Source organism: Leptinotarsa decemlineata, unplaced genomic scaffold, assembly GCF_025532065.1.
Source record: "Leptinotarsa decemlineata unplaced genomic scaffold, Ldec_3_MD MMD2_tig00003335_RagTag_RagTag, whole genome shotgun sequence".
NCBI lineage: Eukaryota > Metazoa > Arthropoda > Insecta > Coleoptera > Chrysomelidae > Leptinotarsa > Leptinotarsa decemlineata.
Window position 1 is genome coordinate 3,537,085 of NW_027412587.1, and position 27,995 is coordinate 3,565,079.

General features: G+C 35.3%; 1 protein-coding gene across 3 annotated transcripts; it reads left to right on the forward strand.

The window, feature by feature from the left end:
• On the forward strand, positions 1 to 27,958 carry Nt5b (5' nucleotidase B). 3 transcript variants are annotated; one of them, XM_074177959.1, is made up of 11 exons: positions 1 to 272; positions 10,559 to 10,901; positions 23,368 to 23,441; positions 23,498 to 23,615; positions 25,322 to 25,417; positions 25,474 to 25,678; positions 25,804 to 26,022; positions 26,081 to 26,478; positions 26,927 to 27,074; positions 27,268 to 27,462; positions 27,532 to 27,958. In XM_074177959.1, the coding sequence occupies exons 1-11, from the start codon at positions 209 to 211 to the stop codon at positions 27,673 to 27,675; spliced, it is 2,004 nt and encodes a 667-aa protein (XP_074034060.1). In that variant the 5' UTR covers positions 1 to 208; the 3' UTR covers positions 27,676 to 27,958. The 3 variants fall into 3 exon arrangements, with proteins under 3 accessions (XP_074034060.1, XP_023011545.2, XP_023011546.2); XM_023155777.2 differs by lacking the exon at positions 10,559 to 10,901 and having other exon boundaries at positions 6 to 272; XM_023155778.2 differs by lacking the exons at positions 1 to 272; positions 10,559 to 10,901 and adding an exon at positions 18,000 to 18,201.
• Positions 27,959 to 27,995: the final 37 nt, after the last annotated feature.

Genomic DNA, 27,995 nt, shown 5'->3' on the forward strand with positions numbered 1-27,995 from the left:
TGATCAGACAATGACAATTGACAACCTGTCACGTGTTAGTACGTCGCTGCCGGCTGAATGATTAGAATGTTATTTTTTTAAATTCGAAACATAAATATTCATTTCGTCAGAGCACAATTATTGAAAAAATTCTTGGTTCTTTTCACACGGGAATTGGAAAATTACAAATATTTTCAAGGTGTCATCATTTTTACCTACTTGATGGATTATGCTGAATTGCAAAAACAGGCTGATACCATTGGAAGAAAGTGGTATAGACAAGCTACACAAAGGTGAGCCTGTTACTTAGAATATATTCAAATTGTTTAAAATTCTATATACTTGGCGGAAATAACGAAACTAGTTGTCCGGTTTGTTTTGATCGACACCCAAAGTTGTCCATATTTAGGCAAACTCTTATTATTAAAATTTTGAACCAAAAAGGGTAATAAATTGCTCAATTTGATATAGTAAAGTTTCATTAAAAGGAAAAATATTGTTATTGTATTGTTTTATACGTGGATTCTTTTGTTGAAAGTAGAGAACTGCTCTGGAATTCAATATATTTTTTTGGCATATTGCCAAAGTGTCTTTTTGCCAATACAGCAAGCTGAGGAACAGTAAGCCTTGAATTTAGGAAATTTCGAAAGTAACATAGATAATATAGATAAAGGTATAATGTGTTTTTTTCTACACCCCTACTCTAACAATACACTCATATGACCATAATCTGTTTCATAATGATATCCATTATGATACAGATTTTTCATAAGGATACAGATTATCAACCAATAGAAACCCATAATTTTTCAATCAAGAATCCTGTTCCTTTGTTTGTCCTAGATTCTAACCTAAGTAACTAATTGCTTTATTTGTCAAAATCAGTTTTCATATTACCTACCTATATTATCAAAATGTCTGAAAACAGCGATATAGAAGGAATACCATCGACTCCAATATTTTTAAAAGATCAGATTAATTACAGTTGTTATATTCAATAGAAATATAATTAGAATCTTTATAATTTTCATATATCCATGATAATACCATTAAGTTTGTGTTTTTTTAAAAAAATATGAGTTAATTACTGTAAATGTGTTCAATACAAATATAATATTTATATTTTTTCATTATTTATCGGGTTTAGAAAAAATAGCGTATGCAACTCTCATGTAATGGTTATTAATACACTCGCATATACCATACAAAACTCCCTTCGGCTCGTTTCGTATCCCGGTTAATGCTCGTGTCTTAATAACCATCATTACATGATCGTTGCATAATATACTATTATTTAAGTCACTATTTGATTAAAGAACCCTTTACTGGATATTCTAAAGATGCTTTGAAATTTAATAACTTCTCACAGACAGTCCATCCTATAATGATTTATGTAAATGTGTATATTAAAATAAGGATAATTAATATTTCATTTGAAGAGCTTGGAACCAATTCAATCCTATTGAAAGGAAGTTGAAAATATCTCTCTTCAGATGATTATTGTCATGTATATTCATAGTCTATTTCCTTAATCAACAGACTAATAAATAATTTTCAAGTGACGTCCATAGGTGTACATTACTTTGAACATTCAATGTTATTGAATGATTTGATGTAACAAATCTCAAAAGACTTTTTATAGTCATATTTATACAGTAAGTAACAAAAATATGAAACACTTGCATAGTTTTTTTTTTTTTCATTAAACACCTAAAATTGTTTACCAGTGTGAAGGTGGCCATGTGTTTTCATCCATGTGTTTGGTGAAAGAGAGGCGAGCGCGCTATTCCGCCATAGGTCGTTTCACCGCAATTATTCACATGGCTAGCCATGGAAATTTTTACATTGATAGACTCATTGCTGGAAATGAACTGATGTGATTGGAAATGATTCAAATGATGATGAAAATCCTTTTTTTTTTTTATGAAATGAACCGCATTTTATTGAAAATGTACAAACAACTGATAATAATAGAAGCAGAAAAATAATTCCAAATGGAAATTCGTTGCTAGGAATATTATTTCTTTCAATTAATTAAATACACCCCCGACTACCCTTGATTCAATTTTCATTAGAAAAAATCATAACTCCTTGCAGAAACACATTGCTGTGAAATTTTTTTCATGAAACCATCGAATTTGGCATGCTTATTAACCGCAGAAGGGTCACTGATTTTGTCTCACGAAAATACACCTCCTTCTACCCTCAATTCAATTTTCATTAGAAAAAATCATAACTCCTTGCAGAAACACATTGCTGGGAATATTTTTTCATGAAACCATCGAATTTGGCATGCTTATTAACCGCAGAAGGGTCACTGATTTTGTCTCACGAAAATACACCCCCTTCTACCCTCAATTCAATTTTCATTAGAAAAAATCATAACTCCTTGCAGAAACACATTGCTGGGAATATTTTTTCATGAAACCATCGAATTTCACAAGCTTGTTAACCCCAGAGGGGTCGCTGATTTTGTCTCACGAAAAAACACCCCCTTCTACCCTCATTTCAAATTTCATTAAAAAAATCATAAGTCCTTGCAAAAACACATTGCTGGGAGTATTTTTTCATGAAACCATCGAATTTAGCAAGCTCATTAACCCCGGAGGGGTCGATGATTTTGTCTCACGAAAATACACCCCCTTCTACCCTCAATTCAATTTTCATTAGAAAAAATCATAACTCCTTGCAGAAACACATTGCTGGGAATATTTTTTCATGAAACCATCAAATTTGGCATGCTTATTAACCTCAGAAGGGTCGCTGATTTGGTCTCGCGAAAGAACACCCCCAACTACCCTTAATTCACTTTTCATAAAAAAAAATCATAAGTCCTTGCAAAAACACATTGCTGGGAGTATTTTTTCATGAAACCATCGAATTTCGCAAGCTTGTTAACCCCAGAAGAGCCGCTGATTTAGTCTCGCGAAATAACACCCCCGACTACCCTTAATTCAATTTTCATTAAAAAAAAAGCATAAGTCCTTGCAAAAACACATTGCTGGGAGTATTTTTTCAAGAAATCATCGAATTTAGCAAGCTTGTTAACCCCAGAAGGGTCGCTGATTTTGTCTCACGAAAATACACCCCCTTCTACCCTTAATTCAATTTTCTTTAGAAAAAATCATAACTCCTTGCAGAAACACATTGCTGGGAGTATTATTTCATGAAACCATCGAATTCAGCGAGCTTGTTAACCCCTGAAGGGCCGCTGATTTAGTCTCGCGAAAGAAAACCCCCGACTACCCTTAATTCAATTTTCATAAAAAAAATCATAAGTCCTTGCAAAAACACATTGCTGGGAGTATTTTTTCATGAAACCATCGAATTTCGCAAGCTTGTTAACCCCAGAGGGGTCGCTGATTTGGTCTCACGAAAATACACCCCCTTCTACCCTTAATTCAATTTTCATTAAAAAAATCATAACTCCTTGCAGAAACATATTGCTGGGAAAATTTTTCCATGAAACCATCCAATTTGGCATGCTTATTAACCCCAGAAAGGTCGCTGATTTTGTCTCACGAAATTACACACCTTTCTACACCACATTGAGGAAAATTCACCAATAAAATATCGTAATGCGAAAAACAAAAACTCAATTGGATGGTTTAACTACGACTTCATAATTATTATCCTTGAGGTTAACAAAATTCAGATGATTGAGTTAACCTATTTTTGTATATATGTATATTGTACGTGTTCATATTTAGTGCTGAATGTATTACTCCTTCTACATAGTTCTTTTTGTAATTGTAGAATCGGTGTTCTTCTTAAATTTCTGGAGGTTGTATGCCTAGGGAAACACCTCCCTAGACAATGAGTTCCAAAACCTCGCTGTTCGTTGGATGAACGAGTCTTTGAAGAGAGATGTTCTGCAGGTCTCCAAGGTGACCACAAAGGGGTGTGAAGACTGAACTTGATGGGTCAGTTTCGAAGAGACTGCTAAAGGAGGAACGGTTGTTGATATTTCACGAGAGCATCGCCCATGAAAATATCTATAAAACAGAGACATATCGGCAAATTTTCTACGGTGTTCCAGAGAAGTGAGCGAGTTCGTTAGAGAGGCATCACCGACGAACGGATTGCCCTTTTTTGTACAGAGACCAATAGTTTCAGATATGGGAACAGTACTCCAGGACAGGTCGAATCTGTGCCTTATAGGTCATAAGCAGCTGACGAGAAGTGAAATAGCTCTTGGCACGAAACAGAAAACCAAGTTTTTGGGATACACGCTTGGCAATGGACCTTACGTGATCCTCCCAAGAAAGGTTATTGCTCATAGTAATGACAAGCATGGAAATGGATGACTTCAATGCTATGGTTACTCCTGACAAGATTATGCTTGCACAGTGGGATCAGCCCTTCTAGAGAAAAGACATGCCTGTGTCTTGTTTGCATTAAATTCTACCAGGTTATTGGATCCCCATTCGAGAACTGTTGCCAAGTCCATATTTATGTTGTTAACATTTTTTCCTCGTTCAATTCTGGTCTCACAGGCTGATATAGGAGCCCTGGAAGAGAAAGCGGTATGGAGGGTACTTAGCATCCGCGAAGCTGTGTACTGGGCACGAAGTTGCTTCTTTGAAGAATGTAGGTGCGTGTTAGGTGTTTTAAGAATTTTTCCTGTTTTCAAAAAATGCATATTATTCCAAAAGGTTAAAATACCAAGTTTCAAATGTTTATCTTTTGTCTAACCATATACTATAAAGTTGAATAGGACCGATCCTAATTCAGAACAATACATATCTTTTGAAAGCAATCCCCGATGGATGTGGAGTGATATACTTATTTATTATAGACATAAAAAAAGTCTGCTTTAAAATTCAAAATTGTTGATGAAAGTTTTACACACTACATTATAATTTGATTTCTAGATATTTTTTTCCAGAAGAACTCATCTGCTCTCCTCGTCCGAATTTGTTGCTAATTCTTTACAATATGATATTTTATACCAAATACCATAGTTTTAATGATAGGATATTATAGAAGTGAAATATATTATTTTATAGTAGTATACATAATTCCGTTTTTATTAACTTGTGATAAGAAATAAACTTTTTTTTCATTATATCAGATGCATGTAAAATTCATGAACACATATGTTACACTATCAGTATAATTCTTGAAGTAAATAGGCACTTGAATGGATTTCTTGGTTACTATACTATATCCATCCAACAAGGAGAGTATTCAAAACAAAGATAGACGCGTGATAGAAGCGTCAATACTAAATCTATTGGTTGAAATAAACACGCCTCCTTACGCTGGCTAATTAGAATCAACTGTAATCGACTGGCGGAATTCGCGCCACAGAGTCGGAGTGGTCAATTCTTTTAACGCCTGAGGTGATGTGTATATATACGGTATTTTAATGTTAAACATTTTTAAAATGTCAAGTAATGATACGTCTGAAGAAGCTGCTAACTTTTGCCCCTAAACTCAACCTGAAAAAACTGCAGCTTAAAAAATAAAATTTTGGTCATTCCTTAGTGCGACTCTGTTTTGAAGCACTCCTTTTGTTGGATGGACAGAGTATAGGTGGTTATGAATGAACTTTCAATGTGTTTTCGCAAGGAGTTATGATTTTTTTTTAATAAAAATGGAATTAAGGGTAGTCGGGGGTATTCTTCCGCGAGACTAAATCAGCGACCCTTCTGTGGTTAACAAGCTTGCTGAATTCCATGGTTTCATGGAAAAATATTCCCAGCAATGTGTTTTTGCAAGGACTTATGATTTTTAAATGAAAATTGAATTGAGGGTAGAAGGGGGTGTATTTTCGTGAAACAAAATCAGCGACCCCTCTGTGGTTAACAAGCTTGCGAAATTCGATGGTTTCATGAAAAAATACTCCCAGCAATGTGTTTTTGCAAGAATTTATGATTTTTTCTAATGAAAATTGAATTAACGGTAGTCGGGGGTGTTCTTTCGCGAGACTAAATCAGCGGCCCTTCTGGGGTTAACAAGCTCGCTGAATTCGATGGTTTCATGAAAAAATACTCCCAGCAATGTATTTCTGCAAGGAGTTATGATTTTTTCTAATGAAAATTGAATTAAGTGTAGAAGGGGGTGTATTTTCGTGAGACAAAATCAGTGACCCCTCTGGGGTTAATAAGCATGCCAAATTCGATGGTTTCATGAAAAAATATTCCCAGCAATGTATTTCTGCAAGGAGTTATGATTTTTTCTAATGAAAATTGAATTGAGGGTAGAAGGGGGTGTATTTTCGTGACACAAAATCAGCGACCCTTCTGGGGTTAATGAGCATGCCAAATTGGATGGTTTCATGGAAAAATACTCCCAGCAATGTGTTTCTGCAAGGAGTTATGATTTTTTCTAATGAAAATTGAATTAAGTGTAGAAGGGGGTGTATTTTCGTGAGTCAAAATCAGTGACCCCTCTGGGGTTAATAAGCATGCCAAATTCGATGGTTTCATGGAAAAATATTCCCAGCAATGTATTTCTGCAAGAAGTTATGATTTTTTCTAATGAAAATTGAATTGAGGGTAGAAGGGGGTGTATTTTCGTGACACAAAATCAGCGACCCTTCTGGGGTTAATGAGCATGCCAAATTCGATGGTTTCATGAAAAAATATTCCCAGCAATGTGTTTCTGCAAGGAGTTATGATTTTTTCTAATGAAAATTGAATTAAGGGTAGAAGGGGGTGTATTTTCGTGAGACAAAATCAGCGACCCTTCTGGGGTTAACAAGCTTGCGAAATTCCATGGTTTAATGAAAAAATACTCCCAGCAATGTGTTTTTGCAAGGAGTTATGATTTTTTCTAAAAAAAATTGAATTAAGGGTAGAAGGGGGTGTATTTTCGTGAGACAAAATCAGCGACCCTTCTGGGGTTAACAAGCTCGCTGAATTCGATGGTTTCATGAAAAAATACTCCCAGCAATGTGTTTCTGCAAGGAATTATGATTTTTTCTAATGAAAATTGAATTGAGGGTAGAAGGGGGTGTATTTTCGTGAAACAAAATCAGCGACCCTTCTGGGGTTAATAAGCATGCTGAATTCGATGGTTTCATGAAAAAAATTTCCCAGCAATGTGTGTTTCTGCAAGGAGTTATGATTTTTTCTAATTAAAATTGAATCAAGGGTAGTCGGGGGTGTATTTAATTATTTGAAAGAAAAAATATTCCTAGCAACGAATTTCCTTTTGGAATTATTTTTCTACTTCTATTATTATCAGTTGTTTGTACAATTTCAATAAAATGCGGTTCATTTCATTAAAAAAAAGGATTTTCATCATCATTTGATTCATTTCCAATCACATCAGTTCATTTCCAGCAATGAGTCTATCAATGTAAAAATTTCCATTTCTAGCCATGTGAATAATTGCGGTGAAACGACCTATGGCGGAATAGCGCGCTCGCCTCTCTTTCACCAAACACATGGATGAAAATACATGGCCACCTTCACACTGGTAAATTGTTTTCACTTTTCAATTTCAATTGAAATTTTCAATATATTCTATGAAAAGCACTTTCTAATGTATCACATACCTGCACAGCTTACCTGAATAAATCAGTCATACCAGAGATATTTTCAATTTTCACTGGAGGATGACATAATTCAATCAATTCTAATATTCAGTGACGGCTCGTGCATTGGAGAACCGGGGAGGCTAAAGTCATAAGACTATATACGCACAGAAAAGCCCGCCGGAGGCTCGAAAATTTTTTGGGGCACCGCACCTATTTAAAGTAAAATACATAATATTTGCATAAATGCAAACAAAAATTGTGTATTGCCGAAAGTTATACGTACAAAACTGACCATTAAAAAAAAACAAAAACAAGGAAAAAGGGTTATCTCTGAGTTATTTAATATAAATGAACTCTTCTCAGTCAATAAATAATACTTTTCTCTTCTAATATAACAGTTTTTTTAAAAATTGGTATAAATATTTTGTAAGCACAAGTACTTAATTATGCTTATAAAAACAGGTCTAAAAGTAACTTTTATTGTCCAGCAAGAATCAACGGGAAGGTGAGAGTCGTGTCTTGCCAGGAAAGGAAGCATGGGGTAGGAAGGAAGATTAAATCTGGTTTAAGTGAATTCACAAGGCACCCGCAAACTTCTTTTGATCGGCGGTCATTCAAGTTCAATATAGTTTGCGAGGGTCCCGCATTTTGCAAGGTGAACTGAAAGGTGTATTTTGTAATTTTGGATAGGAAGGAACAAAATAGAAAAAGAAACTAAAAGTAAACATAACATTCGTTCTTAACCAAGACAATATAGCTGTTGCTATATTTTGTTTGCTAAACAATTTTAATTTACAAGACGAAAATATATGCTCCTTAGATTTAAAATGTCTTTCTGTAGAACGAGGTAAATTTTTAAATCGGAGTATCCTATTTTAGACCACGTTTGGTATTCGGTTTGTACGGAAAATAAAACACAGGGCCAACAAAAAAATTTTTCTCGTTTAATGGAGCCGGTTAACCAATCGCATTTATCGTACCAACTTGTCCATAATAAATGGAAAAAAAACTTGCCGAAAAGTGAAAACCTGAAAACATGTTGAAATTGAAAGAAGACACTTTGAAATCACATTAAAAATACTACCAAAAAGCACTGCTATAATACAATACTGCCTGTTTTATACACAAATAACAAATATTATCAAGAAACACTAAAACGATTCACCGAAATATTTTTCAGTCCCGATCCATTACGGCATCCCGTCCGAATAATTAAATAAAAAACAAACGCAGTCGTACACTAACGGAGACCAACTGGAGGCTAGCCTCCTCTAACGCTATAATTTCTGCAACTAAAATTACAAAACGGGACTATGTCGCTGGTTGGATCGGTCTACCGGAGCTTGTGTTTTTTATAGCGGCCGGAGGCTTGGCTCCCTTGCCACGTATGGCATTTATTATTTCAGTTTGATGGTTTATTCGTTCATGGACGGTGCGTTTGAGGTTTGTTGATGCAGGATACAGTGTGGTACGTACTACGTAGTTAGTGATAGTGTTTCTTCGGGCATATTATGTATTTATATTAAAAATTAATGGTAAAGCATTTTTAGAAAAAAATAGAATAAAATTTTTGACTGTACTTACGTATTTTGAAGTTTCACGGATTCAGTGGTGGGGTTGATGTTAGTTTCACAGATAGATTTGCAAGTGGGTCGAGGAAGGGAAATGGGTTGATCGGAAAGTTGAGTGATGCGAAATAGTAGAACCTATACTTTTCTTGTGTCAAATAAAAAAAATATATATATATATATATATATATATATATATATATATATATATATATATATATATATATGTAACAATTCCTCAAATGGTTTATCAATATGAAATGGAAAATTGAGTTGCAGAATATTATGCTTGTGAATAAAAAGGTTTATACAAGTCACCCAAAGGGTCCTAGGCTTGAATCAACAATTGTTTAAATCCTCACAAGTAACAGGAATCGAACTTGCTTCCAGCATATTAGTGATTTCATCTTTCATCACACCAGCTCAATAACTTACAAGCTACCTACCAATAAAATTATTGATGTCTCCTCAGTAGGTGCTCAATCGAGAACACTCAATATCATAATTTTATTCTGTATTCAATTCTAAACTATGCATGCACATCTAATCATTATTATGTAAATATTTTGAATTGAAATGTTATAGCAATATTGATATTATATAAAAAAATAGTTATTAGTTTTAACAAGTATGTTTCATCAAATACGCAAACGCACGTTACTATAGGTAGAAAACGACCCGAACGCTCATGAAATCTTTTGTTTGCCACCCGTTTGCGATAAAAAATAGAGTGGACCCGGTACAATATTATAAACCGCCTATAGGTTAGGTTCGGCTAGGTCCAAAGTGACTGGGTCCATCGACCCTCCGCCGCAACCCGCAAGGGTTTATTGTGGCTCACACCTATTCACATTCGACCAAATAAATCCAGCTTCCTAACGAAGCTGATTACATTGAATTTTTAGTGGTCTTTCAGGTCAGATAGTAGAAGTAAGGCTCTGCCGAATTCTAAAAACCTGATTCGGTCCCCAGCGGGGCAGGCACAATGTAGGTGCTCTGCGATTCAGAGGCGATTCAAATGACAGTGACCTATAAAAAGGCCTGTTAGACATCGTAGTTTATCCCTACCGTATTCCAACAACTGTTTGGTATCAAGCTTCGAAGGGTAAACATACGCCTTGGAGTGAGTAAATCCTGAAAGATTCTGCCGGAAGTCCGTAAATCTCCTTGCCATCCAGGTGTTCTTCAATCTTTGTTAGGCAAAGCCGAAAGCAATGCCAATGACAGGTTCTGGTCCGATGAAGCTGCTGGCAGCATCCTCCTCTGCAAGGGAGTCAGCTGAGCTTAGCTGTTCGTTTTATAATATTTGAAAAATGTTTGTAATTTTTTGACGTATTTGAATACAGATATCTGACAAATATGTCTACATTTTTTCTTCGAATTCTCAAGGCAACTCTACAAATTTTCTAGCTCCTTTGTTAACTCAACTTTTGACTCTAAGTTTGGCAATAATTCTGTCCGATTGCCGATGTGGTAATATTACTTCGGACTAGTGAAAATAAACAAATTATCTTATCGTCAGTGACCCCCCGGCATTGCCAAACAAGTACGTCACCCGAAGAACGACAGTTGCCTCGACGAGAGCAGAACAGTCGGTCGGTGTTCGAGTGCGTTCTTCCGTTCGAGACCGTTTTTGAAAATATTTCGTCGAGTATGCCGGACGTTTCCCAGGACGCCTTCGAAGTCAACAACCCCCTGGAGCCGCTGCTGACCCCAGAAATTATGCGGGCGCGAGCCAACACCCTGTCCGCCGACGACCCGTTCGATTGGAGGAAACGAGACAGGTCCGAAAGCGACGCGGACGATATTTTCACCGGGGTGATGCAGCCCAACGTGACGGGGTTCAAGAGGCATATCAGCCGCAGGTAATTCGACTCGCGATTCAAATCAGTCACAAATATTGAATGGCAAATTTTTTATCCAAACGGGACTCGATAACGGAAGATTTTGCAAATTTTCTTATCTAATCTCTCGCCAAGATTATCTACAAACTTTTTTTCATTTTACATAATACGAACATCAGATATTTTGTTAACCCCTGTTGAGTTAGCAGAACCACTTTGCAATTTTAAATTTATTTTCAAGCCATTATTCTGGATTAATTTCGTTCTCAGTTTCAGAATTGTTTATAGTCTATACGAAGTCAATTCGAATGGCATAAAAACTAAATATTTCTTTGAAAGTGGTTGACAATGTTTCGTGGTGTATTTCATCAGTTCGTACTTCCATTGTCTAATATAATATAAATTGAAAACCCTGAAAAAAACAATTAAAATTTAATAAGATTAACCAAAAATAACAATTTTATTAAACAAAAAACTGGAATTTCAAAGAAATGACATACAAGCAACAACCAAACAAATAAAAATTGAAATATTAATAAAAGCTGAAAAATAAAAAATAAAAATTATTATTAACAAAAATTGAAAAATTAAAATTAAAAGATTTCAAACGAAGTTATGTCACGACGTTTCGATTGTTAGTATCCACAATCGTCTTCGGGTGATAACTGGACTTATTCCTCCGAGATCTGACAATTTAAAGGTCGCTCGAGTGCTTTCACCTTTCCCCTCCAACATTTTTTCCGCTTCATTGGTTTTTAGCGGGAGATGACCGTTTGGCGGGGATTGGTCATTTTTTTGCTTGATTAGAGGTCTCCATATGTTACGTATCTCTACGCTAGCTTGACTAAATGCGTTGTTGGACAACATATATGCGGCTTCTTTGAATTTTCTCCTAAACCAGTCTTCCTCTTTGTGGATGATTTCAGCTTGAGCCCACTTGATGTTATCTTGAGGAGTCCAAACATGCTCTGCTATTCCGGATTTGCTGGTTTCTCCTCGCTGTGTGTGTTTATTGTGCTCAGCAATGCGAACTTTCAATGGCGTCTTAGTTTCACCGATGTATGATTCGCCGCACTCGCAGGGTACCCGGTAAATGCAATTCTTGGAATCGCAGTCCGCGTTTGGTGGCCTGGTTTTTGTAAGGCTGCTACTGATAGTGTTCCCAGATCTGAAGCAGGTCCTGATGTTGTACTTGGACCCAATCCTTCTTATCCTTTCCGATAATCCTCTGATGTAGAGAAGTACAAGTACTGGTTGTGGCGGCTTCTCTTCCTTGTGGAGTTCTTGCTGTCTTCTAGCTAAGGCCTGTTCTACCATCACTCTGGAGTAACCATTCCGTTGTAGGTCATTTTTGATGATGCCTAGTTCTTCTTCGAGACCTTCCTTTGTATTACAGAGTTTTAGGATCATGAATGGGCTGACCCGTTACTTGATGAAAATTAATGACTCACATGATAATAATTGAACAAATTGTTAAGTAATTATCATGGATAGTCTATTTCAGAGGCTATAATTATTCAAAATGCTATAGAGCAATTTCACTATTTGTTACTTGTAATACAATCAGTAATAAACAATTTCTTTTTTTTTCAACAAAATACAGTTTATTTATGCGAATTAAAAGTCCTGAAAATATTTTAGAAATACTTGATATTTTCTCTGATGATGATTTGTTTATTTTCTTTGTTTGTTATCGATTCAGACTACAATCTGTGTTTCATATTATCTAGTACCATATTCCAGTCTCGTGTACTAAAAGAATCTTAGATCTTTCGGAATGTTTGTTGTGGATCGTGATTATTAAGCTTTCTATTTGGTTAAGAATTAGTCTCGTCTCCATCTTAATATACTGACTGGAATCTTATCGAAATCCTAATAAAGTACTGTATCGATGAAAGATATTAATGTTTACGTATGTGAAAGATATCCTATTATTCATTAGGTAGTAAAATCTCATAAAAAATAGGATAAAATAATCTCATGAATTGTTTTGTGTATTAGTTTTGAGGCATTGTTTTTTTTTTGACATTGAGAAATTATGTTTTCTTTTTTCAAAAATATATCATTTTCACACCTCAAGTACTTTATGTCAAGCACAATTTATTAATCAATTTGTTCTAAGGTGTTCAATATAAACTCTTAAAATATTCATCCGTTTCAATAAATTAAATTAACAATAGCAACTTCACTGATAACATTTATCTGAAGGATATACTCAAACATAGGTTGCAGAAACTTTTAGGTAGTTATTCTCTTTTCGAATGAATCGAATCACCTTCGATGAAACGATTTATAATGTCGACGAGAAAGTAATTATGTGAGGCCAAACATATTTCTTCATAAATAACAAATGCGTTTTAACAAACGCCCACAGAGGCACGTATATTTGGAGGGCTTCCATTTCAGGTCAACCACATACCTTCTTTAAAAATATGTAATTGAAATACATTATTTTTGTACTACGTGATTTTATTTTAATTTGAGTAGTATACGGTCTTCAAAGACTAGTTATTTTGGACGAAATGTTTTTTTCGGAAAAATTATTTTTTTGTCATGTGTGTCGATGCCAATTTGCTAGAAAATGAAATGAACAATTTTACTCTGCTATGCATTTGGTTGGAAAACAAAAATTGTAAGGGCTTCAGTAACGAGTGTTTCCTCCTCTTGCAGTGGGAACAGCTTGCAAACGACGAGGATGCTTTGTATCAAATTTGGATTACATTCTGCGGAAGATTTTTCCATTCTTAAACCAGTATGTCGCGTAGCTCTCTAGAATTACAAGGAGCCGGCACATGTCTTAAATTCATCCCAAACATGTTCAATTGGATTTTAATCTGGACTGTGCGCAGGCCAAACAAATCGCGTGGGTTGAACCTCGTCAAGATACTGAGTAACGATCCGGGCAGTGTGGGAACGTGCATCATCATGCATAAATGTTGTGTATCTCCAAGAAAAGGAATGTATGGTAAAACATGGTCTTGTAGAACCTCGCATCAGGTATCCATGTGCATTCAATGTCCCATTCTGAGACTATGGCTGAGGGCACGAAAATAGCGACGGCCGAGCGATGGTGGAGCGACGCGACGGCGGAACGGTGGCTTCTACAGTATAGGTGACGCGCACGAATCGAGCGGTGGCGGGCGAAGCCATCGAACGATGCACGGCAGGAGGAGAGCAACGGCGGCGCGGAAGCGACGAGAACAAACTAGTGTGATTAGGTCGCTTGGGATTACAATAGTGTTGTGTAGAAACATATTATAATACCAATACCAAATGGAAATTGATAGTGAAAAATTTATCCCCTAGTCTAGGGGACAATAAAAATGTTCACCTTACCTCGTAATGAAGGGTAGAAAATTCGACCAAAATTACTTCTTCCTTCATTTATTGAATGGACACCATCTCTAGATAATAATAACTATGTTCTCATTAGTAGACTTGGCTCCAATAGTTCTCTTCGACGTAAACTTGTGTTACGATGACGTGACATGTTGCTCACAACTGTACTCCAGCACGACTGACCGACTGAAGTTTCGTGCTCACACAAGGTACTTCTCCTCAAAGCCCTGCGCTGCGCCGCCCCGCTGTCGCCATCGCTCGGCCGTCGCGATTTTCGTGCCCCCAGCCTAACTCAGTGCGAGAGTCAGAAGATATGCATCTCAGACGATATGTCCAAGTCAAGTGATCTCGTGAAAAATCCAATCTTGCAATCAGGTGTTCACAGGAAAGCGGTAGCTCTAGTTCGAGAAAATATTCCAGCAGCACGAAGTCGCCTCCTAACTGTCCACTCACTTATGTTTACATTTCTGACTTCGAAGAGAAACTGCCGTAACTCTTCGGTTGCTCAAAGCACTAGATAGATAGAAAGCGGTCTTCTCTAGTCGTTGTAGTCCTGTCTCGCCCTGAACCAGGTCTTCGAGTCACACTCGAGAGATTTACACCAACGTTTCTTGCAGTTTGAAGCTGACCGCGGCCATTTATGTTTAGTTCTAAACACCAACAACACAGTACATAAGCAAAGGGTAATTGGCAGAGGAAACTGAGAACAAAAGAAGACTAATAGTGGTTTTTAGGAGTCAACTACTATGTTTCTGAAGCAATTCATTACTACAACCAAAAAAATCAAATAAAAACATATTTCCAAAATAACTTCAATTCATGGGGTGACCCTAATTTTATGGCAGGCTTCCACGAAAAAAGGGTTCACTTTCGGTGCGAATCCGTCGAAGTTGGAGGGGTGAGGGGTCGCCCTAATATTTTATATAAAATCAAGTATACGTTTTTCAATTTCAATACCTTATCTTTCTCCATGAAAATGCTTGTCTTAATTGTACTTCAAATGTTGGAATTTCATAAACTGTAATTACTATTTAACCTTCTTCAAATCACGTTGATTTAGAATTATGAGCTAATTCTAAATCATGCGTAGGCATGGTCAAGCAGTTGTTTTGACATTGTTTTTCTTAAATGTATTTCCGGAGAGCATAGTTTGTTTGGACGTGAATCTTTTTTGTCCCAGTGGTCGAAATAGCATATGAGAATAACGACAAGAAAGTTCATTCGAATAAAAGCAATACGGTCAGTTATATATACCTTCAATTCGTAATGAAAAAACATTCAATAAAACACTATTATGAGATTTTCACTAAACAGTTTGAAAAACCATAGTACTTTACAATAACTTCTAAAAGCTTGTTCTTTATTGTATAGTGAAGCACATATTGCGGTTTTGTGGAAATTTCATGATAATCTCATCTCTTGATATGTTTTCACAAACGACCATTAGATGGTGCTACGGAAATATGATATCACGATATAAAATACGTATTTTGTTACTCTAAAATTAGAAAACGGCCCAGGCAAAACTATCTGACTTACAGAGACAGGCTTGTCTGGTCATCAGTGTGAAATCAGTACCACACCGTCAACGGCCATGGATATCCTTCTAGATCTACCTTCTCTCAACATTTTTCTGGAGAGACAGGCTTGATGAACTGCAACAGACTGTTGGTTGACACTGGAAGTCACAAGCATTCTGGAAATGACCTCTGACTTTAAGCCTCTAACTGTCAACTACGAAATGCCTTATGAAGTACTGTTTCCAAGTAGAGAGGACTGGGTCCTCCGGGAGAAGAAAATTTGAGGAGCAGATAGTTGTTGGTTCACAGATGGATCAAAAACACCTTCCGATTCCGATGCAGATGTTTTTATTCATCGACCCACGACAGAGATGTCAACCTGCCTACGAACCTATGCGACTGTATTTCAAGCGGAAATTTACACTATTGAATTGTTTGCGGAGAGATTGGAAGAATCTAACCTCATACACAAGTCAATAAAAATATTCTCGGACAGTCAAACGGCGTTGGAAGCTCTTGGCTCCTACCGAGCAATGTCTAAACTGGTAGCAAATTACCAAAAATGGCTCTACTCGATAGGAAGACTCAACAGATTGTCTCTGGTCTGGATTCCTGGTCATACTGGCCTGGAAGGCAATGAGGCTGCTAACTCCCTTGCAAAGAAGGGTGCTGCAAGCAGCTTCATCGGACCAGAACCTGTCATTGTAATCGTTTTAGGCTTTGCCAAACAAACATTGAACACCTAGATGGCAAGAAGATTTATGGACTTCTGGTAGAATATTCCAAGATTGGCTAACTCCAAGGCGTTTATTTACCCTTCGAAATTTGATACCAAACATTTGTTAGACTATAGTAGGGATGAACAACGATGTCTAACAGGCCTTCTTAAAGGTCTTACAGGTCTTTCGTCGTGGTCGTGCGTTCGTCACTGATGAATCTCGTGAAGGTTATCAAGATCGATTGTAATTCCACAAAACTCCGATGCCGTGATCAAAAAAGACATGCCTGTAGTATATCTCCCGTAATATTTTTTAAGAGCAGTTGTGAAAAGGTCTGTTCCAGATGGATTGTGCACAATTTGACCTATGTGTAGAATGTGAGGTAAAACTCAAAAAATCAACTGTGTGACATTGTTACAGGTGATAAATCGCTTGTATTTTCGGCTTCACTGGACATATGATCACCATTTATTCAGAGAACCGAAGAACCGCCGAATGTTTTTTTTCCAAAAGCCCTCGATGAAATTAGAAAAAAAAACAACCTAGAAGTTATGACACCGCTAATTCCTACACAGAACATTAAACAATTGTTAATTTAGAGGAAAATAAACATCGAATTGATGACTCATTACCCGAGTTCTTATTCATCGCCTAACTACTTTTTTGTCGAAAAAAAAATGCGTACAGCAAATTAAAGACATTTTTGATACCTCCCAAAAGCATGTGTTTGAGATATCAAATTGGAAAAATTGGTTTGAACGTATACCAAAGAAGAAAATTTCGTAAAAAAAATACACCGCTCTCTTTCAAAAATTGTTCATTGTTTTTCTTTTTCGTACGTTCATCGTCGATATTCATCGAGTAAAGCCTATTCCCTCATATCTTTCAATTGAATCTGTTTTGCGACAAATTCACTCGAAGATAAGTAGAAAAGTAACGTATTTAAAAAACACTTCATTGTGAGATTTTCGCTAAACAATTTTACAAAAACGCTACACGTGTTTCGCCATGCAATGGCTTCTTCGGGCGTATAAAGACACGCCCGAAGAAGTGTGTAACTTACATTTTATGAACATCGGTGCTGCTAGACAAAATTATCCGGGACAGTGGTCATTGACCAGACTACTAGACTATAACAATCTTTAAAAAATGTATCTTTGGACTGATCTACTTCAACTCATCATTCATTTTGTGTCACATCCGAAATAGAAAATAATCAAGAATAACACAGCACGAGGAAAACGAATTGATCTCTTTTTATCATTGATTTTCGAATGAATATAAAAGAACATGGGATAGTGAATATTTTGTTGATATTAAGGAACATATGCTCATCATTAATTTCTGTTCACAATTAGCAGAAATCTTGATCGCCATAAAACGTTTACCGGAACCACCGTGTACGCTAAATAACGTTATCAGCACCATCGAATCTAGTGATAATGTGAGCAGGAACTCCCAATTATAATCTCCAAATCCAGCACATGTCAAATCCTATGTTCGAATCGAGGCGATCACTCGGAAGTGAAGTCCATCCTTCCACGCAATGTACGAGGTGTGTCAATCCGTCAGTCGTTCCTGCGCGGTCTTATATCCTTGCAAACTCATTGACGCTGTTCACTTGTTTATGTAAATCCGAATAAATTCATAAGTATATTTTTAAAGTTGTTGCGACGATCTTGATGTAAATATGCAGTTGAACGGTCCTAAAAAGGATTCGGAACCGAGGAATATTCCGAACGTGTAAGTAGGTACTTAGTTACGAGAATATTGTTTACATGACCCTCCATGGATTTATTATTGTCCCAATTTAATCGAGGCTTCAACGCGCTTTGCACCGTGTTTTCACTCATAATGCTTCAGTTTGGGAACGTGGACGGGTTGCCTTGGACTTTCGATCAACGAACTACGAGTTTGGAGAGTCTTATTTGGAAACCGCACCATATGATATAAATTTTGTCACTGACGTTATCTATTTGGGCATTTGTAAAGTTTTGAAGACTCTTAGATCGAGGTTATTGTTTATTTATTAATTGTATAACATTGGACGCCTATTTCTCGCAAATAATTCAAATTAGACAAAGAGCTACTATTTAGTAAGGAAGGACATTTTATCACCTATTTCCATGGAGAAAAATCTAATATAACTTACAAAATTCCTTGCATGGAGTGTAACAAATCATATATTGGACAAACATCAAGAACTCTAAAAAGTCGCATCGTTTCTCATAAAAGTGAGGAACAGGAGGAACATAAACAGATGTTCATTATCAGAAAATGTTAATGATAATGACCATAAAATGGAATACAACAATTCCACTGTCCTTTGTACAGAATCAACCCAATTGAAAAGAGTTTTTCTGGAAATGGTAAACATTAATGATGATAGATCCATGAATAATAGAACTAATTCAAATAATCTCAGCCTAATTTATACTTACATTCTAGAATGTCAAAAAGAAAAAAACTCACTTCTAATCGAAATTCTCCTCCTTAAAATTATTGTCACTATCAGTCACTTCCATCAAAAAAGAAATGTTTTATGTTTTGTAGAGTTACCTACTTATTTTATTTTCTTTTTCAAGTAGTTCCGTTTGTGATATAAAAAACATATTGTTAATAAATATATTAGAGTTGACCTGAGGAAGGTGGTAAGTACCACCGAAAGCTTGACAAGAACAAAGAGTTCACTTTGAATAGCCCTCAAAACGTGACTGCAACCCAAAAATACTGTTCTTCATCTTGATATAGAAACAGAAGTTAATATCGGACATAGCACTCAAAAAAGTGGCAAACCATAGACACGTGTTTCGGGCTTTTGGCCCATCATCAGTATGGTGCAACCAACTGTAAGGATGGGCAACACTTGGTTACCAAAAAATTGAAATACAAACGCACGGAGCCACCAGCAAGAGCCAACCGCGCATTTGTGGTTTCAGTTGATAGATCTTGTGTTTACAAGAAAACTATCAAAATCACCACGGAGGCAGCTATAGCTACCTGCGTGACATCCGGGTCCAGGAAATTATACAAATATGAAAGTTATTGAGTGTCTTGATATAGTAACAGAAGTTAATATCGGACATAGCACTCAAGAAAGTGGCAAATCATAGACACGTGCTATGTCCGATATTAACTTCTGTTTCTATATTATATATATATATATATATATATATATATATATATATATATATATATATATATTCTTGATTGATGCAACTAATTTTCCTTTTTTTGAGTATTTCAATATTAAATTCTACAAAAAGGATTTGAAGCTTTATATCTTCTATTAATTATCTGCGAGCGCTTTCAACAGTTGGTAGTACTGTCATCTTCTAGGCACTCCTCAAACTGAACTGGTCATCCTGTTTTCTGCCTCTTTATACGGTCAGAGCGTCTTAACTCAGGTATTTCAGGTACTTTAGGTAAATTTGCCTGTATTTGTTCTGCATCAGGTAGGAGAAGATACTCCTGCATCAGGAGAAGATCTAACACAAAGAAGAGTACCTGATGCAGAACAAATACAGTCAAATTTACCTAAAGTACCTGAAATACCTGAGTTAAGACGCTCTGACTGTATAAAGAGGCAGACAACAGGATGACCAGTTCAGTTTGAGGAGTGCCTAGAAGATGACAGTACTACCAACTGTCGAAAGCGCTCGCAGATAATTAATAGAAGATATAAAGCTTCAAATCCTTGTCTAGCCGCCGCATCATTGAATTTCTCACTCTTCTGAAAATATCATAAATAATAATCAAGGGTTGCCTTGAAAACGATTGCATCATTTAATAAACAACTTGACAGTTGTTGTCAACTTTATAAGCTTTTAATTTATAATTGTTATAAAAAGTGTGTTTAGTGGTTATTTTTCGAACCATTTTTGTAAAACATGGTTCAATTTACTAACAGTGAAATGTCAGATATGCATTTCTGTTATGGAATGGCTCACGGAAACTCGAATGCTGCAAGACACATTTACCATGAAAGATTTCCTCAGCGTGTAGTGACTGATAGAAGAACTTTTGTACGTCTCCATGCACGACTTTTTGAAACATGCAGCTTTAAAATATCAACGGTTGTCATTGGGAGGCCTGCAACGGTACGAACAGTTCAAACTGAAGAAGCTGTTTTAAATAAGATTGAAGTAAATCCTCATACCAGTACTTGGAAAATAGCTGAAGAACTGAATATTACCCATGTCACAGTGTAGCAGATTTTAAGAGCCCAGCAGCTATTTCCCTATCACATGCAACGTGTGCAAGCTCCATTGCCCAGAGATTTGCCTGTAAGACTAGCTTTTTCTAATTGGTTACGCGGTAAAATAAGAAGAAATCCAGGTTTCCTAAGTCGAATATTGTTTACAGATGAAGCTTGTTTTTCTCGCAATTCAATTATTAACTTCCACAACAATCACATTTGGGCCGAAAACAATCCACACGCCTTGATGGAGAATAATTTTCAAGAACAGTTTTCCTTTAATATTTGGGTTGGAATTGTCGGTGACCATCTCATTGGGCCCCACTTCCTTCCACCTAGACTTGATGGAGAAGAATACCGAAGGTTTTTAAAATTTGTTTTACCTGACTTTTAGAAGAAATTCCAGTCATGGAAAGATTCCGTATGTGGTACATGCATGATGGTGCTCCACCACCACGGCATGGTGGTGGCACGGCAATTTTTTTATGAAAATTACCATAATAGCTGGATTGGGAGAGCAGGCCCACACCCATGGCCACCTCGCTCGCCCGAAATGAATCCCTTAGATTATTTTCTCTGGGGACACCTCAAAGCGTTGGTATACAAAACTGCTATTCAAAGTGAAGAGGATTTACGGAATAAAATCATCAATTTATGTGACAATAAAAAATACGCCAGGTATTTTCAGTATAGTGCGAAATTGAATGATGCGGCGGCTAAACGGTTGTATTGAAGCCGAAGGAGGTCATTTCCAACACTTAATTTAGTGCAATTCGTTAGTCTAGATGTTAATATCATGTAATATTTGTTATTGTTACATAATTAGTAATGAAGAATTGTAAAAATAATAATTTCCAAAAGAAACATTTAATTTCCCATATTATTCCTTGTGAGGTACAGGGATATGCAATTAGGCCAACTTTTTATTAAAAACCAAGCAAGATACAAAAAAATTCAAGAGACAAAAAAAGTTGTATTTCTAAATCTGTTAAATATATGGTACATAAAGTTTTTGGCTTTCTACTACTCCATCTGATACAAAAAAGATATAACCGTTTCAAATCAAATATGGTACATACTTAATTATCACCCTGTAATAATGTCAGGATGGACAAGTCCGCTTTCTGCTTCGATAAGTTTGTGGGGGGTTAAAATGGCACCAATATATCTTGGCACAATCATGTCGCTGGAATTGCAAAGGCTGTATGGAGCTCCACGTCTAAGCATACCCTGAAGCTGCTGGATTCTATCCAGAAAAGAGCCATCCGCTTGATTGGAGACGCGAACATCACTTGCGACCTTGATAGTCTGGAACATCGGAAAAAGGTTGAATTTGTTTTTTTTTTATAGATACTTTCACGGGAAGTGTTCGAGTGACTTGGCATATTCGATTCCACCAAGAGCGGTACATATCAGAAGTACACGATGGACTGTGGCTGCTTATCGTTTTGAGGTTCAACTCAGTACATCTTGAACTTCACTGTTTAAGAACTAATTCATTTGGAGAACTGCGTTAATGGGGAATAAATTACCTGAGAACGTTTTTATAAAAGGATTTAATCTCCAGCGATTCAAATCGCTACTTTCGCACAGGCACCGCTCTTAGAGCGTCTTAAGGATTTCCTTGTAGTGCTTGTTTTTGACTTTATAAAAATTCAATGTCTCGGCAACGACTGAGTCTTTTAGATGTTAATTTTAAAAATTCGTAAATACGATTTGCATGAATGGATTTCCAATTTTTGTGAAAAAACGTTCTACCCGTTTCAACATGGAAAGATTTCGATGATTACTAGTATATGCTTATCAGTGAAGCGGATAATTAGTTTTATCAACCTTTTTGAGGTAATTCTTGATAAACAGTAGTGTTACTAGTCCCTGATACCTAAAGTCAACATATGGAAGCAGATTCTATAATTAACACTTTTTCATACCAGGATTAAAAATATTGATATATAATTTTGTGAAATAGTTGAGACTACTGAAAAAAAAAGTACCTAAATGGGAAAGAACATTTCTTTCTCACTAAAAGATACAAAGTCCATGCAGAAAGTTGCTACACAAATTGAGTAATAAATGTATTTGGTATTTAAATCCATTTATTTTCTATTTAAAATCTAATATTCCGGAATACATTCCGAATCTAATTCTTAATCGAGAAGCAACGTCAATTTTATTAAAAACGATAATTTACTGCTTTCTTTAACATATTTTTAACGTGCTTATTATTTGAAATGATAAGTTAATCACTAATTATAGTCACCTCAAATGTAGTTAACACTAATACATTAGTAGTCTTTATCTTGTGGATATTCGTTATTAGGAACATGCTTTTTCATTATATGAAATTTATTCATGAAGAATTTTGTTTCATCTTTCTTCAGAAATAAATGAATAACTAAACTATTCAAATAATAGAAACATTATGATGGCAAGAAGAATGAATATTTATAAAAAAGACAGGTAATATTTTAAGACGATGACAGACAGCATTTATTAACATCATTCATCATATAATTTTTCAAAAAAATGTCATCGGTGTAAGAATACTCTGGAAGTTGAAGTTTGAATAAAATTCAGGTTTACTATTTCAAAAGATTTTTTTTCAATCATGTTAAACTCTTTCAAATACCTAATCCAAAGCGAATTTTACATTTTATTTCGTAAAAAATCATCAATCAATAGCAAATTTCAATTCTCGTTTTTTTTTTCAGAATTTTTGTCAACAGAAGTCTACATTTGGAGAATATCAAGTTCTATGGATTTGATATGGATTATACGTTAGCTGGTAAATATGGAAAGCCATTTCATCTTAGATAAATACAAACACGATTTTTCTTTCAGAGTATAAGTCTCCTGAATATGAAAAACTAGGATTTGATTTAATTAAACAACATATGGTGTCCATTGGATATCCTCAAGAAATATTGGAATTTGAATATGACCCTACTTTTGCTGTGAGGTTGGTATTATATCAATTTCTACTAGTCTTGTGTAAAAAAAAGTAAAGACAAAAAAGAATAATCAAAACTCATTCTTTCTAATTGTTATCAAACAATATTATGATCAGTTCATTGGAATATTTGTTCAATTCTAAGATTAATTACTCTGTCTGAATATATTTCAAGAAATGGTTTAAATCGTCGATTTTTATGAATAAACTGTAGTGATCTTAGAATGCTGGGTCACAAGATATCTCAGTGTGGATAAACATTGACTTATTAACAAACATATATGAAATATTACTATGAATTGAAAATTATTTATATGAGTACTCATTATAGAGTTAAATTAATTTATTTATTGGAGGCTTCATTTGTTGTGGTGTAAACAATTTTATAAGTCAAGAAATTGAATCGTAACGCAATTAAAAGGTGAATTCAAAACAATCTGGTTGAGTAGTCACCTAAAATACTCTTATATCCTTTTTTATCATTTGTTTTTTATCATTTGTTCAAAATAACTCAGATCACTAGACATAATAGTCATTATGTTTTTTTTATGTAATTTTGAATAAAACATATTGAAAATATTTAAGTTTAGGAATTCTGAATTTCATAATTGTTAAAATGTAACTCCTCAGTTAAGGGGCCGTTCAAGTATTAGGTAATGCAATTTTTGAAGATTTTTAACCCTCCCCCCATCCCTACGTAACGAGTCGTAACGTTTTCCAGTACCCCCCCTTCCCCACCTTTAACGTTACGTAACACCCAAGTGACCATTTTTACCTAAAAGTCACAATTATGTTGACCAAAGTACTGGCAAGTCGCTGAAATGCCTTTGTTATTGTTTTAATCGCGTTTGCGGTAGTAATGAATAAAACAAAACTATACGTGATGTGTATATTGTTTATTTTATTCATATTGTTATTCAATAAGCACGTATAAATTGAATTAACTTTTACTTGAGTATGCTAAACTAGGCTAAACTGATATATTTACATTTATTTACTTATATTTAATTACACCGTTTTCTTGATTTGACCCTGTCCTCACATACATTTTTGGCTTCATCATTTATTGTTCCTCTCGTGCTTTCTCCTATTTCAGCTTTATTTTCACAAATAAACTCTTAAAATAAAATTACATACTTAACTCAACCTTTTGCAATGCAATAAGAAACGGAAAGCTAACTGAAATGAAATGATATCGTACGTATTCTTAAATAAAATAAAAAATGAAATCATCCATAATTCAAATAACGTACTTTTCGTACTAAGTGACTCAATTCAAAAAACGTGATTTGTTTACAATGAATAAAATAGGCTTGAAAAGTATATATTGTTGCAAGCGTGATGATCACTCCAATATGCTTCTCTCGTATTATACATTTAAAACAATGATGAATACTGACAACTTGAACAATACGGTCTAGGAATTCACCCTAAAACATAAAACGAAAAGGCTAACCAATTTGGGGGACTTCAATTTCCTAGTTCTATATTTGGATTAAAAAAAAAAAATTTTACGTAATACTTTATTCGAAACCCCCTCCCGCTCCTGTAACGCATCGTAACGATTTACAAGACGCCCCCTCCCCCAAATTGCGTTACGTAATACTTGAACGATCCCTTATGTTGATTTAGTTTTATTTATAGGTTTTGATTATTCTTTTATTGTCGTAATTCATTAGATATCCAACCTTTTATAAACACTTTTTTTTCCTCAGAGGTTTATGGTTTGATTCCTTATATGGAAACCTGTTGAAAGTAGATGCCTATGGAAATATACTTGTATGTGTACATGGTTTTGAATTTTTGAAACAGTAGGTATTTGATTTTGAACATCTAAATGGTTATGAATTGTTTTGTATTTTTTCAGTTCAAGAGTATACGAGTTATATCCTAATAAATTCATAAATCTCGATGAATCAAGAGTATACGTACTGAATACTTTATTCAATCTACCAGAAACATACCTACTAGCATGTTTGGTAGACTTTTTCACGAATTCTAAAGAGTATACAAAAACAAACACAGGAGTCATTTGTGGTGAACTTCTCATGTCATATAAATCTATATTTCAGGTGAGCAAAATTTTCTCATGTCATATAAAATCTATATTTCAGGTGAGCAGAATTTTGTCAAAGTTATGTAATTATGTCTTCGAAATTTCCATGATATGTTTATGACAAAAAAATACATATTTCAGGATGTTAGGAATGCAGTCGATTATATTCACTTACAAGGTGATCTTCAAAATAGAACCATTGAAAATTTGGAAAAGTATGTGAAAAAGGATGAACGACTTCCAATGTTCTTGACCAGGTTGAAGGAAAGTGGAGCCAAGACTTTTCTTTTGACAAACAGCGGTTATAAATTCACGGACAAAATAATGACTTATCTATTTGATTTTCCTCACGGAGCAAGGGTAAGCGAACTTGAATGTGTGTGTATTAACTGTTTCGACTCATCGGATAAACTTTCAGCCTGAAGATCCGCATCGAAACTGGAAGACTTATTTCGATATTGTAGTAGTTGATGCCTGCAAACCGCTCTTTTTCGGAGAAGGAACGATTCTTCGGCAGGTCGACACTGTCACCGGTAGACTGAGGGTCGGTGTTCACACTGGTCCCCTTCAGTCAGAACACGTCTATTCGGGGGGCTCCTGCGACGTTTTCACAAAGTTCATTGGTGCCAAAGGAAAAGATGTCCTGTATGTGGGCGACCACATTTTCGGAGATATTTTGAAGAGCAAGAAAATTAGAGGGTGGCGTACTTTTCTCATAGTTCCGGAGCTTGTAAGGGAGTTGCACGTGTGGACCGACAAGTGTCAGTTGTTTGAGGAACTGCAAGGCTTGGATGTCAAGTTGGGTGAAATGTACAAGTGAGTTTCATAAACTTCTAGAATGCACATCATGAATATTTTTGAAGATTTGTCTTGCAGGGGACAACTCCTTTCCTCCTACCCTTCTCTGGACACATCCGTGCTTTCATCGCAAAATCATTTTAGGGTATAAAAATATTTTGTAATTTACAAAAAAAGCATTGCTCTGATATATTCAACTTGGATTCATCATTTATAATTTGTTCAAAACTAAACGGGATTAAATAATCATCAAAAGTATCTATTAATCCACTAAAACAATGTTTCAGTGAGGGCATTAAAACAAATAAAAGCTAATAATTTTGTATAATGATTTATTTTTCGACAAGTTTGATTGAAAACTCCGAATCTGATAAAAAGTAGATAAAAATAAACTTTGTTTCATTCTAGAAATACTCCTGATTTGCTTCCCATTTGAGAATCAAAATGTAAATTGATATTTTTTCAGAAATTTGGACAGCAGTGCAAAAGAAAAACCAGACATTTCAAAGCTTAGGGCAGCCATTAGAGATGTGACACACAAAATGGACATGTCTTATGGCATGATGGGAAGCTTATTCAGGTCTGGATCTAGGCAAACATTCTTTTCTTCTCAGGTAAACCTCTTGGTATTCCATCTATTGATACTTTCATATTGAAGTTGCAATTTTTTTATATAATTCAATTTACCAGTGTTGTAATTATATAATTTATGAATTTTATTATTTAAAATAATTCACCCTTCTGGGTAACAATAAAAAATCCTATTATTGTTGAAGATTTTTTTCAAACTAATGAAACTTATTGTAGGTTGTAAGGTATGCTGATTTATATGCCGCATCACACCTCAACCTCTTGTATTATCCCTTTTCATACATGTTCAGAGCTCCAGCCATGTTACTGCCCCACGAATCAACAGTAGCACACGAACAACATTTTGTTTTGGAGTTACTTCCTCATGACCATATCCCAGATGCTCAAAACGAGGAGAAGAATAACAGGAGGGTGAGCTTTTGATAGTTCCATAGGAAATGATAAATGACGATGATGACCATTTTTTTGATCTTTTTTTAGGCTTTAGAAAAAGCTCAGAGTCAGATCCCACATGTACGGCCAGCCACCCCGCAGTCTGTAACACATAACCACGATGAGGACTTCTCTGATGATGACAGTGATGACAAAATCTCCCGAGTCAGTGAAGAAGTAAGAAACGATTAGGAGTTGAGGAAGAGTTGTTTGTGCAAATGTACCATAAGCTTTATCAAATCATTTTGAAATGCACAAAGATCACAAATTTTTGAAGTTTTTTAATCGTTGAATTGCTCATGAATTTAGTTTATTGAGAAATTGTGTGACTTCTTCAATAACTGCTGAATTGTTTAGCCAATAATGTTATAAAGTTTATTGTTTGTTGTATTTTATATCTTTATTTAAAATGTCATTGTTATTTTTTCATAGGTACTGTGGAAAAAAATCGAAGTTATAAATATTATTCTCATTGTATTGTTTTTTTTTTCGAACGGATCCCAAGAAAAAAC